The following is a 20,054-nucleotide window of genomic DNA, read 5'->3' on the forward strand; positions in this document are numbered from 1 at the left end:
CTCTATTACAAAGTGATCCAAACTGTCGTTTATACCTCGTGTCTTCTCATTAAACTTGTATCTCGCGAATATGGCATTGCAAACGGCAGCAGGTCAGTTCCCGTGCTTACGTGGGAGGCGTGATGACGCGATATATTTTGATATATATCAAAATACCCGCGCTTCGCAGCGGCGAAGTACTGCTTTAAAAATTTTATTAAGAAGAAAAGTAAACCTTTTTAAACTGAGGAAAATGAACCGGTTGTAATATGACCAAGCTGTGTGCTGAGTTTACTCTTGAGCATGAAATCTAATGTGGTTTGTGCCCTTCAGAATGAAAACAGTTTGTATTTACCTCTTTAATAAAAGGCGAGCTTTTAAGCCTGAGAAATCACCCCGTAAATGCACACGTTTAATTGCACATGTGTTAATATGTATGCTTACACAGTATTAAAAGACACTCAAAAATTAACGTCATTTACCTTCGTTCCTGCGTTTGACTCGTGTTGTAAATCTCTTCCTTGTTTTTAGTTCACGTGATTACGTAGGAGGCGTGATGACGCGATACGTGACTCCACCTCCTCCATTAGAGTATATGGACAAAAAACAGGTTCCAGTTATGAGCATTATGCGTAGAATTTCGAAATGAAACCTGCCTAACTTTTGTAAGTAAGCTGTAAGGAATGAGCATGCCAAATTTCAGCCTTCTACCTACACAGGAAGTTGGAGAATTAGTGAGGAGTCAGTCAGTCAAACAGTTTCCAGTTATGACCATTACGCGTAGAATTACGAAATGAAACCCGCCTAACTTTTGTAAGTAAGCTGTAAGGAATGAGCCTGCCAAATTTCAGCCTTCTACCTACACGGGAAGTTGGAGAATTAGTGATGAGTCAGTCAGTCAGTCAGTCAGTCAGTGAGGGCTTTGCCTTTTATTAGTATAGATTTTACCAAATCTGCAATAAGCAAAATGTAATTTTTTATAAAATGCACACTCAAACTGGGGCTACTCACTTTTAAAATTCTTGCAGCAGGAATCTTATTTCCGGACATCATCATTCTGGTATTTTACAACTGCAACCTTGGAGTCAACGATGTCCCTTTACCCATGAAATCCTGAAGAGGGACCAATTTTCCTCCACTATACATTATTTAACAACTATTACTCATATGTAGTATGCATAGTTTTCCATCATATTAAAAAAAAGCAACCTATTACTCACCAGAGAGAAAACTTTTTAATCGACCAAACTGGATCTCATACTGTTGAGAGTCAGCTTGGCAAGGTGCAGAAGAAACAACACTGGTACATCCGGATTCAGCCTGAACTGTAAATATTTCAAAGAAAACTTACTTAATGTTCAATAATTTTACACACTTTTACCGGTATCATACATTAAATACAATTCTTTCAAAATGTAGTATTATTCAATAAGACAAAGCGAGTTAGGAAAATGGATGGATGGATAACAATTTGCTTTTTAAGTATTCATACCAAACATCTATCATAAGGTACCGTAGATACTCGCGTATTAGTCGATCTCGCAGATAAGTCGAGTGTATTGTTTAAGCCGAAAATTACAAAATTTGTTATGACCCGCGTATAAGTCGAGGGTAAACCTTGACAGCTATCAGAGATAGAGGGCGACAATCAGCTGTTAATGACGACAAAATTCACTGTCAAGTCACAGGCATTCCCTTTGTGCTTGGAAAAATGCTAGACTTGTTGACTCGGCAACTAATCCTTGCATGTGCGTGAGTTGCGAAATGTAAACAAAGGCAAGATGGCTTCAATATGTCAAAAGGGAGCGAAGCGAGTGCAGAAAAGAAAACACTCGGCAGACTATGTTTTGCACATTATCGCGGAGTCGGACTCCGATTTTTCAGAATCGGATTTTATTGACAGTGATCAGGAATCGAGCAAGAGAGTGACAAGCCGGCATCAGCTGATCGGACACCAGCCGATGCCGCGCCAGCTGATCGGCTGCCAGTTGAACGCATTCGCACAGCCGATGCAGCTACGGCAAGGTTCGCATGGGAGGAATAATCAGATATCCGTGGAAGCTGAACTGGCTACCGGAATTCACAAGACAGCATGGCTTGCTGTTGGACACGACAGATCACCCGCTGCTGGACTACTTCAGGCTGCTCTCTTCTGATACTGCTTTTCAGCTACTGTCAGACGAGACAAACAGGTAGGCAGAGAAATTTTTTGAATCGCGGGCTGCGCTTGCATCGCATTGATAGCGTGCGTTGCCTTGGTTCTTTTGATTCCAAATCTGGTTGCACGTGGCAGCTAATGGTATGTTTGTTATCCAAATCCTGCAAAAGCTAATGCTCAAATTCAAGTATTTCACAGTTTAAAGAATTATTTAATGAAATTAGAAAAAAAACTAGCTAATTAGCAATAGTATTACTGGCTTATAATTATTTCAAAGACAATGGGAAACGGCAGATGACCGGTGACTTAACACCGTGAAGCGTTGAGTGTACAATGTCATTACCCAAATTCTATGGACAATTGTGTTGCCCCGCAGATAAGTCGATCCTGGTTTTTTGAATGAATTTTAAGGCATAAATTTTTCGACTTATACGCGAGTATCTATGGTAATAGGACATGCAAAAACAGTTAAAACAAGTCTGTAATTCAATCTTACATTTGTCTGAATATCAAATTGTTTAGTGCCAAGAATTAAAATCTAGTAACAATTATAAAACATAAATTTGTGCTTTATAAAAGCTGGGTTTGAGCTTTCTCCATACCAAGTCAGGATTATTTTGGTAGTCCTTATAAAACCACCATCAATTTACATACTTGGGAGTTTAGTACCCATTTTTTGCAACATCAGATGCAAAGCACAAGCTAAAATTGCATAGTGTGCCTGTATTTCTACAAGCAGTGGTGCTTAATTGTTTCTGGTTATAGGAGGTTTATAGTTGCAGAATCAGGCTCCGATTACCATATAATTTATTGGGCAGAACTTTTAGACTATTAATAATAAGATAAACAACAATGCAAAACAAAACACACAAGAATAGTACATCATATATGGCCCTCATCAAAAGAATCTAATCAATAACAGAATGATGGCAGATACTGCACTTAACAATAAACATTATGATTTTGGATGAGCACAGACCATTCAGCACAACAAAAGGTCTATGATTCCATTAACCTACTTTCTCCAAAATAACGCGTCAGATTTTGAATATCCCCTAAGGACTACTGTCGATTAGGTGCTTTGTACTCTCTTTGGTATTCAGTATTAACAAAAACTTCAATGGAGTGCTCGATTGTTCCTTCTGTGCTTCCCTTGCCTTTCTGATAAGATCATTTTAAATTAATAGCCTGTCATAATTTTGAATCCTTCAACTATGCCACCTCTTAATGTTCATTGAACTCCTTCAGCCTTTCCTTATTGCTCATATGTCACTGAATTAAGCCTAGTCAGCCTGCTCTGATTGTCTTAAGCACTATTTTATCATTTTTTATTATAAAAAAGGAAGGTAAAAACTGCACACACTACTCTAGATGACCTCACTTCTGCATTGTATAGCTTAACCAGAACCTTCACCGACTTGTACAAACATCCAGCTATTGAAAAGGAAAATCACATCCTACTGCCGTTCTTAATTGCTTCTGATGGATGGATGGATGGATAAAATGAATGAATAAATCAAGCCACAAAACAACCATAGCTGTGCAAATATTTTGAATATCTCTTCCTAGAACACAAGTGTTTTTTTTTGTTTTTTTTTTTAAAAAGTAAAATGTAATATTTCCTAAAAAAAACTAAAAACAAATTACGTTTTTAATGTGATACTTAGTTTTTATCACTAAAATAAACACTGATGCTAAGACGGAAAATATTGGTCCAGGTCATTTGTTCTGTGACGAAAATGGAACAAAAACTAAATAAAAATGCACCCTTAAAGACAAAAACCAAGAAGAATGCTTTTAAATTCATAGTTGATGAAAACTAAACAAAAATGTTACAACTGGACAATGAGCAATGTGAAGTTCTTTTCACATCTGCATGACACGTGAAATAGTCCAACAAATAACGAGTGTGCAATTTTAAAAACTTTTATGCAAGATTGTTATTGGAGAACACTAGTTTGGCCGCCATTAGGAAATCATCCCGTCAGCCAGAATCCTGCTCCACTCTGTACCGCTATGCCAGCCAACAGGATTCGCGGGTGAAAAAAGCAGCCAGACATATGGACCAACTTTAATTACAGTATTGAATAAAATAAAACCCAGTGTAAGCCATGTGGAGAGAAATGCTCAGGAAAGAACACCATAAACCTGAAGAGGTATCTAGAGGTGCACCATCCTGATATACAGTCATATGAAAAAGTTTGGGAACCCCTCTCAGCCTGCATAATAATTTACTCTATATTCAACAAAAAAAAGATAACAATGCTAGGTCTTTCATTTCCTAGGAACATCTGAGTACTGGGGTGTTTTCCGAACAAAGATTTTTAGTGAAGCAGTGTTTAGATGTATGAAATTAAATCAAATGTGAAAAACTGGCTGTGCAAAAATTTGGGTCCACTTGTAATTTTGCTGATTTGAATGCATGTAACTGCTCAATACCAATTATTTGCAACAGCAAATTGGTTGGATTAGCTCGTTAAGACTTGAACTTCATAGACAGGTGTGTCCAATCATGGGATCCTCAAAACAACTCTAAAAAGATCTAAAAACAAAGATTGTTCAGTATCATGGTTTAGGGGAAGGCTACAAAAAGCTCAGAGGTTTAAACTGTCAGTTTCAACTATAAGGAATGTAATCAGAAAATGGAAGGCCACAGTTGCTGTTAAACCCAGGTCTGGCATGCCAAGAAAAATACAGGAGCAGCATATGCACAGGATTATGAGAATGGTTACAGACAACCCACAGATCACCTCCAAAGACCTGCAAGAACATCTTGCTGCAGATGGTGTATCTGTACATCATTCTACAATTCAGCGCAATTTGTACAAAGAACATCTGTATGGCAGGGTGATGAGAAAGAAGCCCTTTCTGCACTCATGCCACAAGCAAGGTCGCTTGTTGTATGCAAATGCTCATTTAGACAAGCCAGATTAATTTTGGAACAAAGTGCTTTAGACTGGCGAGACAAAAATTGAGTTATTTGGTCATAACAAAATGTGCTTTGCATGGCGGAAGAAGAACACCATATTCCAAGAAAATCACCTGCTACCTACTGTCAAATTTGGTGGAGGTTCCATCATGCTGTGGGGCCGTGTGGCTAGATCAGGGACTGGAGCCCTTGTTGAAGTCGAGGGCCGCATGAATTAAACCCAATAACAACAAATTCTTCAGGATAATGTTCGAGCATCAGTTACAAAGTTGAAGTTACGCAGGAGTTGGAAATTCCAACAAATTCCAACAAGACAATGACCCAAAACACAGTTCGAAATCTACAAAAGCACTCATGCAGAGGGAGAAGTACAGTGCATCCGGAAAGTATTCACAGCGCATCACTTTTTCCACATTTTGTTATGTTACAGCCTTATTCCAAAACGGATTAAATTCATTTTTTTCCTCAGAATTCTACACACAACACCCCATAATGACAACGTGAAAAAAGTTTACTTGTGGTTTTTGCAAATTTATTAAAAATGAAAAAATTGAGAAAGCACATGTACATAAGTATTCACAGCCTTTGCCGTGAAGCTCGAAATTGAGCTCAGGTGCATCCGGTTTCCCCTGATCATCCTGGAGATGTTTCTGCAGCTTAATTGGAGTCCACCTGTGGTAAATTCAGTTGACTGGACATGATTTGGAAAGGCACACACCTGTCTATATAAGGTCCCATAGTTGACAGTTCATGTCAGAGCACAAACCAAGCATGAAGTCAAAGGAATTGTCTGTAGACCTCCGAGACAGGATTGTCTCGAGGCACATATATGGGGAAGGTTATAGAAAACTTTCTGCTGCTTTGAAGGTCCCAATGAGCACAGTGGCCTCCATCATCCGTAAGTGGAAGAAGTTCGAAACCACCAGGACTCTTCCTAAAGCTGGCCGGCCATCTAAACTGAGCGATCGGGGGAGAAGGGCCTTAGTCAGGGAGGTGACCAAGAACCCGATGGTCACTCTGTCAGAGCTCCAGAGGTCCTCTGTGGAGAGAGGAGAACCTTCCAGAAGGAAAACCATCTCTGCAGCAATCCACCAATCAGGCCTGTATGGTAGAGTGGCCAGACGGAAGCCACTCCTTAGTAAAAGGCACATGGCAGCCCGCCTGGAGTTTGCCAAAAGGCACCTGAAGGACTCTCAGACCATGAGAAAGAAAATTCTCTGGTCTGAGGAGACAAAGATTGAACTCTTTGGTGTGAATGCCAGGCATCACGTTTGGAGGAAACCTGGCACCACCCCTACAGTGAAGCATGGTGGTGGCAGTATCATGCTGTGGGGATGTTTTTCAGCGGCAGGAACTGGGAGGCTAGTCAGGATAAAGGGAAAGATGACTGCAGCAATGGCTTCAGGACAACTCTGTGAATGTCCTTGAGTGGCCCAGCCAGAGCCCAGACTTGAATCCAATTGAACATCTCTGGAGAGATCTTAAAATGGCTGTGCACCGATGCTTCCCATCCAACCTGATGGAGCTTGAGAGGTGCTGCAAAGAGGAATGGGCGAAACTGGCCAAGGATAGGTGTGCCAAGCTTGTGGCATCATACTCAACAAGACTTGAGGCTGTAATTGCTGCCAAAGGTGCATCGACAAAGTATTGAGCAAAGGCTATGAATACTTATGTACATGTGCTTTCTCAGTTTTTTTATTTTTAATAAATTTGCAAAAACCTCAAGTAAACGTTTTTCACGTTGTCATTATGGGGTGTTGTGTGCAGAATTCTGAGGAAAAAAATGAATTTAATCCATTTTGGAATAAGGCTGTAACATAACAAAATGTGGAAAAAGTGATGCGCTGTGAATACTTTCTGGATGCACTGTACAATGTTCTGGATTGGCCGTCACAGTCCCCTGACTTGAATATCATCGAAAATCTATCCAGTGAAGAACTGAAAATTTGAAATGCATTTCACTGACATTTTGCCATTTATACCACAGTTTTGGTATAAAAAAAAGTTTGAAAAGTATAACTTCTACAGACAAAAAAATCATATATAACACTTGGGGTAGAATTACAATTTCATGCAATAAATAGGCAGACTTCAAAGACACTTCAAAACACTAAAAAAATGGCTTAGACCTTAAAGGGTTAATACAAATTTTTTGAAAAGAACTATCATACAAAACAGACTTTGATGCTTTGTCTGTTGATCAAAAACAATCTACATTGGTTTGAAAAGCCTCTTTTGATTGAAAGAGAATATAGTGGGATTGAGGATTTGAGATGTTTTATTGCCACTACTACTAGCCTGAGGAGGTACTTAACAAAAGGAATCCAATCTCTGCTACATAAGACCAAATTCCAGAACTGTATGAAATTGGAATTAAACAAGTAAATAATTTAATGGCATAAGAGCCCATCTTAAAAAGTTAATGTTAATATTAAACTCACACAAGTGTCTGCTTAATTTCAATAGAATATCAGTTTCTCATAGTCAGATTATGGTATAATCTTTTACCTCCTGTTGATTAAGCCAGTTTGGAAACAGTCTCATTGCTAGAAACATGGACTGAGAGATTAGTTTATAAACAGAACGTTGGCGTGCAGTTTTCTGAAAGTGCCGACTGTCTCTTGAACATTTTGATATGACCAAACATAAGCAGAAAAGGAACAAAGTAGGCCTTAAAAAGAATTTTCTTTAAACAAGAACTTTTCTTTTATTTGTAATATTGTTTTATTTTTGTGCGAACTGTTTTTCTTTCTAAAACGGTTAAATCGAAGATACTTGGATTATGGAATTATTTGAACAGGCGTCTCACTATTGTCCGAATTGTTCTATGAAGTAAATTATAAGCTGCACAGCTTTGGCAATTTTGGACAAATGCAGCAACAACTTGTTTGTGTGGTTTCTTTACATTCTTTAAGATTGTTCCTGAGAAGAAATAAAACACTCATTTTACAGGTTCAGGTTTTCTGTTTTTATGCCAGAGATGTAACACAAATGGCAGGCCATAAGCACAAAGCAAGGGACCAGAGGCCTCATGTATAATGCCTTGCATAGATTTCATACTAAAGGTTTGCTTACTTACAAACACAGAAATAGCATATGCATACACAAACACAGAAATCGGATTTATAAAACTGTACATAACAGTTCCTTTATAAATTCAACTTTAAACTACACAGGTGTGCGTGTGCTTTTAGCTATTCCCCGTCACCACCCACCAGTAACCATGTATGGCTTAAAACACCTTTTTCTTTAATATTCATGACCTTAACACCATACAAGTTTGCCCATATTCCTGAGTGGCATCTTTCAAACCATGGAAGAACAAAGAAAATTAAAGCGTAGTGATTGTGAATTTGAGGTTTTACTAACATTTGGAAAAGTTTAAAGAGACCTCCACCTCTCTCATGGATGCACTAAGATACTGCAAGTCTCAAATTAAAGTTATATTTTTTCTTCAATTAATAAAGGCTACAGTTAATGTAATCTATAACGTGATATGCTAATCAACGAATTAGGCACAGAGTGATAGGAGGACTTAGAGGATGGATGATGGATGGATGGATAAATTAATACTATAATTCTTCCTTCCCAAAGCAGCTCTAACTTGCATGACACATATCCTTTAAAGAGAAAACTAGTCAAAAGTTTATACAACTTTAAGCCAGTTTCTATGCCAAACGTGGGTTTTATAAATCATGACTTTTGCGTATGAAATTACGTACACACGCTTACTAGCATAAGCAAGTTTAATACACGAGACACATGTACTTGAAACAAAATCCGTGGGCAGGCTGGGGTCAAAACTGAAAACGCAAAAGATCAGAAGTGAAAATTCCAATATTTCAGTTAGTTTTCAGGCATGCACTTTCCATTTCAGTATAGTTTTATTTTTCCACTTAACTTTAAAATGTGTTTACTATGTTTAATAAATTACTATAACTGTTTTACTTAAAATTTTCATTAACTATGATACCCTTGCCTGGTATTGATGTTTTATGTGTATGAGCTTCACGTAATCAAAAACTCTATAACTGATACTGGGGCAAAAAAAAAGAACAATTTTTAATATATAGCATGTCTAGGTACTTAACATTTTCTGCAGCTAATAGCTTTAAGGACGGTAACTGTTAAAGTCAAAATATATGGCAAAACAAAAGGAAAACTATGTAAAATATAAAAGTATGACTTACCCGTTAAGTTTGCTGCCATCTCCTCTGTTGTCTGAGAGAGTTTGGGACCCTTTAGGGCACCTTCCGAGTCCACATATTGGCGTCTTTTGAGATACTGAATAACTGTGTGTTGGATCTGCTCAGTACGCCCTCGCTTCATGGCCTTTGTTCAAATAATAATATAAAAAAATGCATTAACATTGTTAAACCTTGAAACCATTTCAAAACAAATAAAAATAAATCAAATTTTGATTCCATGTCTCAAAGTCTGCATCAATAGGAATATTTATATACACAGCTTCTTGCAAACTTTTTTACCCAATTAATTAAAATATCTAATACATAACTTCAGTGTTTTAAGGTTATTTCCTGAAAACCACTACATATTACTATTTGATCTAGACTCTTGCTTTGCGAAGTGATGCTATTTTTAAAAATATCTATCTCTGTAAGCAATATACAACCACAGCCAAAGGGCCCCTAGACAAAATAGAAAACTAAAAAGCAGTGAAATCTATGTAAGGCAATTTCAAAGCAGCAACATTTTCCAATTTCACAAAACATAACAGCATTTGAAAGGTATGTTTATTAAAAAAAATGAAACTGGAAATAACTCATATTTTGGAGTAATAATCTGCAATAATGAGAAGCATCATATCATAGTGTTGCTGGCCTCTCCCCCCCCCATTTTGTAATGGATTTCCTCCTTGCAGGTTAGGTGCACAGGCCAGGTTAAACTGACCCCTTATTTGTATAGATGTGTGCGTGCGTATGTGTTTACCATGCGATGGGCTGGCGCTCATCCAGACATCACTGTGCTCTGTGCTTACATATACGTTGTCGGAGTCCCGATCCGATTGTATGGGTGGTTACCTACCAGGTAACGCATATGGTTGGTCTGCCATTTGGCAAACATCCACCACGGGTGCCCCCTCAGTTGCGAGAAGCACATCATAGAATGTTACAAAGTTTTACTGTCAAATAATGCAAAGAGTACGCGACACGTGTTTTGCCCTTATTTGGACTCATCAGGTATACACACTCGTCTGCACCCCCCTTGGGGATCGAACCTCAGACATTAGCATCAGAAGTGAAGTCTCTTTACACTGCGCCATGGCGTGTGGTTTGCTTATTTGACAGCCTGGAGATCAGATAGAGATTTTATATATATTTTGTAACAGTAGGGGGCGCTAGTGCTCCCTTGAACCCTTAGGTACCACGCCAAACGCCAGGTAAAAGTCCAAGACTCTTTATTTTTATAATAATTACGTGCACAAAGCACCCTCCACTCCACACTACTCATATAATCAATATCAATAAACAATCACAATTCCTCCTCTCCCAGACGCGTTGCCACCCTTCCTCCCAGCTCAGCTCACTCGTCTGGGGTTTCCCACAGTCCTTTATAGTCCATGACCCGTAAGTGTTTCGCCCTTCTGTCCATGTAACTTGGAACACCCCTGGGTCATATAAAAACTCTTCTTTTTCACCATGGAAGTACGTCGTTTCCCCTGTCGCAGTTATTAAGACGCACTTCCAGGTTATAGGGCACATACAAGTCTTTGAGCGTCCCTGCAGCATCCTCTGGTGGGCCCCACGGTGTCCAGCAGGGTCGGGAATAAAAACTCCATTGTCCATGATTCCCTGCTGGTCTTCGGGGCACTCCCATGCTACAGGGAGGGCTCCATCTAGCGGCCTGGGGGTATGGGCTGGGATGAACAGCCGGCCATCTCCCACAATATATTATAATTTTATTTTTTTATATTATATATATTATATCACACACACACACACACACACACACACAAACATTTACAGTACTGTGCAAAAGTTTTAGGCAGGTGTGAAAAAATGCTGTAAACAAAGAATGCTTTCAAAAATGGAAGTGTTAATCATTTATTTTCATCAATCAACAAAATGCAGTGAATGAACAAAAGAGAAATCTAAATCAAATCAATATTTGGTGTGACCACCCTTTGCCTTCAAAACAGCATCAATTCTTCTAGGTACACTTGCACACAGCTTTTGAAGGAACTCGGCTGGTAGGTTGTTCCAAACATCTTGGAGAACTAACTACAGATCGTCTGTGGATGTAGGCTTCCTCACATCCTTCTGTCTCTTCATGTAATCCCAGACACACTCGAAGATGTGGAGATCAGGGCTCTGTGGGAGCCATAACATCACTTCCAGGACTTCTTGTTCTTGTTTACGCTGAAGATAGTTCTTAATGACTTTGGCTGTATGTTTGGGGTCGTTGTCCTGCTGCACAATAAATTTGGGGCCAATCATACACCTCCCTGATGGTATTGCATGATGGATATGTATCTGCCAGTATTTCTCAGCATTGAGAACACCATTAATCCTGAACAAATCTCCAACTCCATTTGCAGAAATGCAGCCCCAAACATTCAAGGAACCTCCACCATGCTTCACTGTTGCCTGCAGACACTCATTATTGTACCACTCTCCAGCCCTTCAACGAACAAACTGCCTTCTGCTACAGCCAAATATTTCAGATTTTGACTCCTCAGTCCAGAGCACCTGCTGCCATTTTTCTACACCCCAGTTCCTATGTTTTCGTGCATACTTGAGTCACTTGGCCTTGTTTCCACGTCGGAGGTATGGCTTTTTGGCTGCAACTCTTCCATGAAGACCACTTCTGGCCAGACTTCTCCGGACAGTAGATGGCTGTACCTGGGTCCCACTGGTTTCTGCCAGTTCCCAAGCTGATGGCACTGCTGGACATCTTCCGATTTCGAAGGGTAATAAGCTTGATGTGTCTTTCATCTGCTGCACTAAGTTTCCTTGGCTGACCACTGCGTCTACGATCCTCAACGTTGCCAATTTCTTTATGCTTCTTCAAAAGAGCTTGAACAGCACATCTTGAAACCCCAGTCTGCTTTGAAATCTCTGTCTGGGAGAGACCTTGCTGATGCAGTATAACTACCTTGTGTCTTGTTGCTGTGCTCAATTTTGCCATGACATTAAACTGTCTTCCACAACCTTACCTTGGTAGCAGAGTTTGGCTGTTCCTCACCCAGTTTTAAGCCTCCTACACAGCTGTTTCTGTTTCAGTAAATGACTGTTTCAACCTACGTGTGACATTGATGATCATTAGCACCTATCTGGTATAATTGGTTGATCAAACACCTGACTATAATCCTACAAAATCCCTGACTTTGAGCAAGTGTACCTATAAGAATTGATGCTGGTTTGAAGGCAAAAGGTAGTAACACCAAATATTGATTTGATTTAGATTTTTTATTCGCTCACTTTGCATTTTGTAAATTGATAACAATAAACAATCATTTATATTTCTGAAAGCATTCTTTGTTTACAGCATTTTTTCACACCTGCCTAAAACTTTTGCACAGTACTGTATGTATATACACACACACACACACACACACACATATACATACATATATATATTATATTTTGCACACAGGCAAAACATGACAGAGCACTCCGGTAAGAAGAGAGGAGGGGGGCTGTGCATTTATGTGAACAATGTGAACAATAGCTGGTGCACAAATTCCACCATAGTCACCAGACACTGCTCTCCAGACGTGGAGTTTATGACGATTAAATGCAGACCCATATACCTCCCCCGTGAATTCAATGCTATACTGCTAACTGCTGTGTACATAGCACCAGATGCTAATGCTAACTCGGCTCTGGGGCTTTTGCATGACACCATCAGCAGTAAACAGAGCAAGTATCCTGAGGCTGTTCACATCATTTCTGGGGACTTTAATCATGCAGATCTGAAAGCAGTTCTCCCTCAATTCCATCAACACAAAGTGTGCAACCAGGGGAGTAAAAACACTGGACAAGTTGTACACAAACATCAGACAGGCCTATAGGGCTAAACCCCTAGCACACCTTGGCCAGTCTGATCATACATCTCTGCTTCTAATCCCTGCATATACTCCCCTCAGGAAACAAGCTCCCATTATGACCAGGACTGTTACCATATGGCCCGAGGAGGCCTCCCAACAGTTGCAGGACTGCTTCCAGAGAACCGATTGGGAGGTTTTCTATCACTGAGACTTGGAGTACCACACTACGGCAGTCCTGGATTACATCAGGTTCTGCACGGACAACGTCACCAGGGACAGACACATAAGGATTTATCCTAACAGGAAGCCCTGGATGACGAGGGATGTCCAGAGTCTGTGAAAGCTAGGAATACTGCTTTCAGGTCTGGGGATGGGGCTCTTTACAGTGTAGCCAGAGCGAACCTGAAGACAGGCATCCGAGAGGCCAAGGCAGCATACAGAAGGAGGATAGAAGATCATCTGAGGAGTAACAACACCAGGCAGGTGTGGCAGAGTGTCCAGCACATCACCGGATACAAATCCAGCAACTCCTTGGCCGCTGAGGGAGACGCTTCTCTGGCAGAGGAGCTGAACATCTTCTTTGCCCGCTTTGAGGCGACACCAATAGCAGCTCCATCACAACAGCCTGTTCACAACAGCAATATACTCACAGTGGAAGAGTGTGAGGTGAGGCGGGTGATGAGGAAAGTGAACCCGAGGAAGGCTGCAGGACCCTACGGTGTGGCTGGACGGGTGCTGAAAGACTGTGCAGATCAACTGGCCAGAATCTTCACCAGGATTTTCAACCAGTCCCTGTCCCAGGCCACTGTCCCATCCTGCCTCAAGTCCTCAATCATTGTTCCGCTGCCGAAAAAATCCAACACGAACAGTCTGAATGATTTCCGCCCAGTGGCACTCACATCTGTCATCATGAAGTGTTTTGAGAAACTGGTGTGGAGTCATATCATCGCCTGTCTGCCAGCAGACATGGACCCCTTTCAATTTGCTTACAAAGCAAAGAGATCCATGGAGGATGCTGTGGCCACAGCCCTTCATGCTGCCCTGACCCACCTGGAGCAGCAGGGGAGTTACGCCAGACTGCTCTTTGTAGACTTCAGCGCGGCGTTTAACACCATCCTCCCACAACGACTGGTGTCCAAACTGGCAGATCTGGGACTTCCATCACTCACCTGCAGTTGGATACTGGACTTCCTGTCGGGTCGCTCCCAGAGTGTCAGGCTGGGTCTCCACACATCCACTGCTCTCAGCCTCAACACTGGGACGCCGCAGGGTTGTGTGCTCAGCCCGCTCCTCTACACCCTCCACACATATGACTGTGTCCCCACTCACCATAGCAACAATATTATAAAGTTTGCGGATGACATGACGGTGGTCGGACTCATCTCGGGCAAGGAGGGTGAGCTAGCATACAGGGACGAGGTGGAGCGACTGTCAGAGTGGTGCACAGTCAATAACTGCTTTGTTCCTCATTGGTACAAACTGCTACATACAGGTGAGGGGACGCTGGCGCACGCATGTTGTTGCCGCTCCTCCCTGTAAACAACACTTCTCACAAAATTCGCCTAATTCTACACTTTCTTACGTTTGTTTTATTTCTTTTATTGTACGTATAGTTCGTGGATACAGCTGACTCGAATTGTATGGATTTGGCTTATATTTACAGATTTTATGGACTCTACTTTGACTGGGAATAGCTGAGTCTGTGGATCACGGGACGAGAACCTTCAAGCATTTCTTTGTGCCTGGCAATCTAGGACCTCGGGATGATCTGTCTCCGTGATTATATTTAATTCGCTTTGCTGATCTGCTCCCGTTTCATCTTATAGTACTATACGACTGGGAACTGATCTGATGTTCTTATTAACCTGGCTTTTGGCTCCGGGGCGATCACGCCTGAAATTACCAAGCGTTACATTTTGTGACTGTGTATTGGAACCTCCAACTCCTGCTACCTCCTCTTGCTATGCTTTCTGCTGATTGCTATGGCTGCTCACCTACGCTACCACACCTGCCTGTCCTACCGGTTCCACTCTGCTGTGCTGCTTCTCCACTGCTATTCAGATAAGTATTACTCAGCATCATGCTAAAATACTCTCATGACAAACTCCTTCTTATTAAACAGTTTGTCCAGAGCAAATGGTCTGACTGCAACATCCTAAAGGACGCCGGTATTTTGCAGCGCCCGAAATATATACATCGCGGGTCAGGTCGCCGCCACCGCCGGGCTGCGAATGAAAAGACCATCGGCAGCATTTGCTCAGGTCCTTCTCATGACCCTGGAAATAGAATTGTCAGTGTGCCAAATTTGCATTATGTGGGAATAAACCCTGATTGCGGCTCTGTGCAGAAAGAAGCCTCATTATGTAATATTGCACTGTTTAACTCGAGGTCTCTTAATGGCAAAGCATTGGTGTTGTCAGAACTCATCACTGACACCAAACTTGATATTCTGTGTCTAACGGAGACTTGGCAAAAACCAAACGAATTTGCGTCTCTCACAGAGGCGACTCCAATTGGTTTCACTTTCCACTCAGAGCCTCGCAGCTCAAGACATGGCGGCGGGCTGGCAGTAATTATCAGAGAAGACTTAAACGTTAAAAGAATCCCAATTGACTGCCCATTGTCTTTTGAGTGCCTGGCTCTTAAACTAACAACGGAATCAGGTCCTGTCTCACTCATTGTTCTTTATCGTCCCCCAAAATACAATGCATCCTTCTTATCAGATCTGATTGAACTTTTGACCCACCTAAGCTCTTACTCTCAGAGAATTATCCTTCTTGGTGATTTCAACATCCATATTGACACCCCCACATCTAAACTGAGAAATGAATTCCTGTCCTTACTGGACTGTTTTGACTTGACACAACATGTTGATTTTCCAACCCATTCTGGCGGTCATATATTGGACCTGATCTGCACTTCTGGACTATCTGTTGCCAACATTTACAGCACTGATTTGGGACTCTCTGACCATAAAGCAGTATTTTTCACTGTCTCATTACCTCTCCCACCTCTTACCTGTAAACGACAAATTTCTTACAGAAACCTTAAAAATATCTGTCCCTCTATCCTTTCTGGATCCATTTCTGATCTTTTACTGTCTGCACCTATTCCATCAACACTAGATAGTTTTGTTCACCACTATAACACAGCCCTTCACTCAGCATTAGATAAAACGGCTCCTTTAAAACATAAGGAGGTTTCCTTTAAACGTTCAGCTCCTTGGTATAACTCAGAATTGCGATCTATGAAAGCAGCTGGCCGACACCTTGAGAGAATGTCACGTAAGACTGGCCTCACCGTGCACATCCAGGCTTTCTCTGACCACCAAAGAGCTTACAGAGAAGCACTAACTTCTGCCAAGAACACCCATTATGGCAGAATAATAGAAAGTAGCCATGATAACCCAAGGGTTTTGTTCTCTGTAGTTAATAAACTACTCGAACCCGCATCTGGTCCAACTACCTCTTCTACTGAAGTCTGTGAGGAATTCCTCCACTTTTTTCCGTAACAAAATTAAAGATCTAAATAATTTAACCAACATAAATACATCATCTGTTTATATCTCTCCCTGTTTTCCCCACTCCATCCAGCTCCTTCTCTAAGTTCTCACCAGTCACATCTGCGTTTGTTAATGACCTGCTTTATAAGATGAGGCCGACTACTTGTGTACTGGACCCCATCCCCACCACACTACTTAAATCCTGCCTTCATGCCATAATCCCGACTTTTACAACAATAATAAACTCATCCCTTGACACTGGCTCTGTGCCGCTCACTTTTAAAATTGCTTCTGTAACCCCAATGTTAAAAAAGTCTGGCCTTGATGCTGACAATCTTAACAATTTCCGGCCTATTTCCCACTTACCTTTCCTGTCAAAAGTTCTTGAGCGTGTTGTAGCTTCCCAACTCACCAATTACCTAACCTCTAATAATTTGATGGACCCCTTTCAGTCTGGTTTCAGGGCGCGGCACAGCTGTGAAACTGCTCTGCTACGGGTAACCAATGATTTGCTTATGGCAGCAGACTCTGGACAAACCAGCATATTAATTCTGTTAGACCTCAGTGCAGCATTTGACACTGTCAGACATGACATCCTACTGTTCAGAATGGAGAACATGCTGGGTATCTCTGGCACTGCCCTCCAGTGGTTCAAGTCCTATCTGACTGATAGGCAAGAGTTTGTTAGTCTTGGCAACAGTAGATCCAGCTCAGCGCCAGTCACACAAGGAGTCCCTCAGGGCTCTGTCCTCGGTCCTCTGCTTTTCTGTATTTATATGCTTCCCCTTGGCCATATTATCCGTAGTTATGGATTGGGTTATCATTTTTATGCAGATGATACTCAGCTCTACTTCAATGTTAAAAGTGGAACTTCAACAGAGCTTTCTCAGCTCACAACCTGCCTTAGTGAAATTAAAACCTGGATGGAGCAGAACTCTTTAAAATTAAATTGCAATAAAACTGAACTCCTGCAAATTGGGACTAAAATGCAACTTAATAAAATGAGCTCCTCCCAGTCCATCTTGGCAGTGATCTCATCAGACCTGCCTCTACTGTAAAAATCTTGGTGTCATTTTTGACTCCTCCCTCACTTATTCCGCCCACATAAATCACATTAAGAAACTTTCTTACTTTCACCTCCGTAACATATCCCCGTGTTCGCTCCTTCCTCTCCTTCTCTAATGCTGAGAAACTTGTCCATGCTTTTATCACATCCCCGCATCGATTATTGTAATTCCCCTACTGGCAGGTGCCCCTTCTAATCTTATATCACAGCTCCAGCTTATTCAAAACTCAGCTGCAAGAGTCCTTACTCGAGCCAGCAGCAGCGAGCACATCACACCCATCCTGCTCCGCCTTCACTGGCTCCCTGTGTCCTACAGAATCGAATATAAAATCCTACTAATAACCTACAAAGCTTTAAATAACCTCGCGCCAAACTACATCAGTGACCTTCTCCATCACTATGTGCCTGCCCGCCCACTAAGGTCCTCTGATTCTGGTAATCTTGTTGTGCCCGTCACTAATCTACACTCCATGGGTGACAGGGCCTTCAGCTGTATAGCGCCCAGACTCTGGAATGACCTACCAAAATTAATCAGGTCAGCTGACTCCATGAATTCTTTTAAAAAACAACTCAAAACTCATCTGTTCAGGAAGGCTTTTAGCTCTACTTGACTTTATTACCTTTCTCTCAGTTTACTTCTCTGTCAAGATGCTCATGTAACCTGTATGTGTGTGCGAGACCATCAATTATATTGTCTTTTTTTTTTTTTTTTTTTTTCCAGAATTTACTGTCTTAATCTTCTTTGTTTATTTATCTGGTTTGTACAATGCTATATGCTGTATATTCTGCCGTTCTTTATTTATTCTGTAAGTGCCTTGAGCATGGGAAAGGCGCTATATAAATAAAATGTATTATTATTATTATTATTAATAACCTGCTCCTCAACACCAAAAAAACAAAGTAGCTTGTTATTGACTTTAGGAAAAACAAAACTGACATCCAGCCACTCATCATTGGCGGGGCCTGTGTGGAGAGGGTTCCGGTGTTCAGGTTTCTGGATATGGAGCTGGAGGATGACCTGACCTGGAGCGCCAACACCAAGGAGCTGCTAAAGAAGGCGCAGCAGAGACTGCATTTTCTGAGAATTCTCAGGAAGAACCACCTCCCAAAAAATCTGCTCCTTGCTTTTTATCATTGTTCCATCGAGAGTGTGCTCACGTATGGACTGTGTGTGTGGTACGGCAGCTGCACTTCCTCAGAAAAGAAAGCGCTCCACAGGGTCATCAGGATAGCGGAGAGAACAATTGGTTGTACCCTCCCCACTCTGGAACAAATCTACACCTCCCGAAGCCGCAAAAAAGCAATAGACATTTCACAGGACTCATCACATCCCGGTCATTGCCTCTTCCAGCTTTTGCCATCGGGCAAGAGATACAGAACTATGAAAACTAGGACAAACCGCCTTAAAAACAGCTTTTATCTGAAAGCAATCATGGCCCTGAACTCAGAATAAAACTGCTCCATATTATTCTTCCAATGTGCAATATAGACCTTAAGTCAACAAGTGCAATTTGTATATTTATTACTATTCGGTTTGTTATTATTTTCTCTCTTCTTGTCTTTTTAACTCTTACTCCTCACACTGAGTCGATTGCACCTTCAATTTCGTTGTTCCTTTGTAAAAGTGACAATGACAATAAAGATCTATCTAATCTATCTAATATATATATACACACACACACACACATATATATATATTTTGATCAGGGTGGCATCATTATTTCTTTCAATGTAGATGTCCAGGAAGCCGATGTGTTGGTTCATTTCTTTTTCCATGGCGAATTGGATTGCAGGGAATATTGTGTTGATGTGGTTGTGGACATCTACATTGAAAGAAATAATGATGCCACCCTGACCACTAGTGTTTACCGTAAGGAATGCTGTGCAGACAAGATGTTACACTTCGCCAGCAACCACCCAGTATCTCAAATAGAGCTGTGTTAAAACTCTGTTCAAAAAGAGTCCACACCCATTGTAATACAAAGGAGACAAAAATGAATGAAAGACGCTATTTCTTCCATCTTTTCACTTCAAACGGATACTCTAAAACATTCATTAATCGTAGCTTACACAGAAGATGCCAAAAAAACACAGCAAACAATAGACTTGAACCAGAACCCCCACCCCACCTGGTACTAGCTTCCTTATCACCACAAGGTGTCTGAAGGTGCAGCACGCATCCTGGCCAAGTCAGGCGTCAGAATAGCACACAAACCCACGAACAATCTGCGCACGGTCCTCTTCAATGCTAAAAACAAGAAATCGACAGCAGAAACACGAAATGCAGTTTATAGCATTCCATGCAGTTCTTGCCCAGCGGTATACATAGGACAAACTTCAAAAAGAATCGCAACACGAATACATGAACATCACAACGCCGTCAGAAGAAAGGACTCACGATCACTGATC

At 41.2% G+C, this 20,054-nt stretch overlaps 1 protein-coding gene across 5 annotated transcripts in view; it reads right to left on the reverse strand.

The window, feature by feature from the left end:
• The window catches only part of taf5l (TAF5-like RNA polymerase II, p300/CBP-associated factor (PCAF)-associated factor), a 58,611-nt gene that overhangs the window by 29,564 nt on the left and 8,993 nt on the right, over positions 1-20,054 (reverse strand). For all 5 annotated transcript variants that reach the window (XM_051924268.1, XM_051924267.1, XM_028797332.2 and 2 more), the window contains 2 exons: positions 9,257-9,398; positions 1,200-1,304 (listed from right to left, as the gene is read on the reverse strand). In XM_051924268.1, coding sequence (XP_051780228.1) covers positions 1,200-1,304; positions 9,257-9,395 — 244 coding nt within the window. In that variant the 5' untranslated portion in view covers positions 9,396-9,398. The remainder of the gene's footprint in view (positions 1-1,199; positions 1,305-9,256; positions 9,399-20,054) is intronic.

The sequence above is a fragment of the Erpetoichthys calabaricus genome, chromosome 3 (genome assembly GCF_900747795.2).
Source record: "Erpetoichthys calabaricus chromosome 3, fErpCal1.3, whole genome shotgun sequence".
NCBI lineage: Eukaryota > Metazoa > Chordata > Cladistia > Polypteriformes > Polypteridae > Erpetoichthys > Erpetoichthys calabaricus.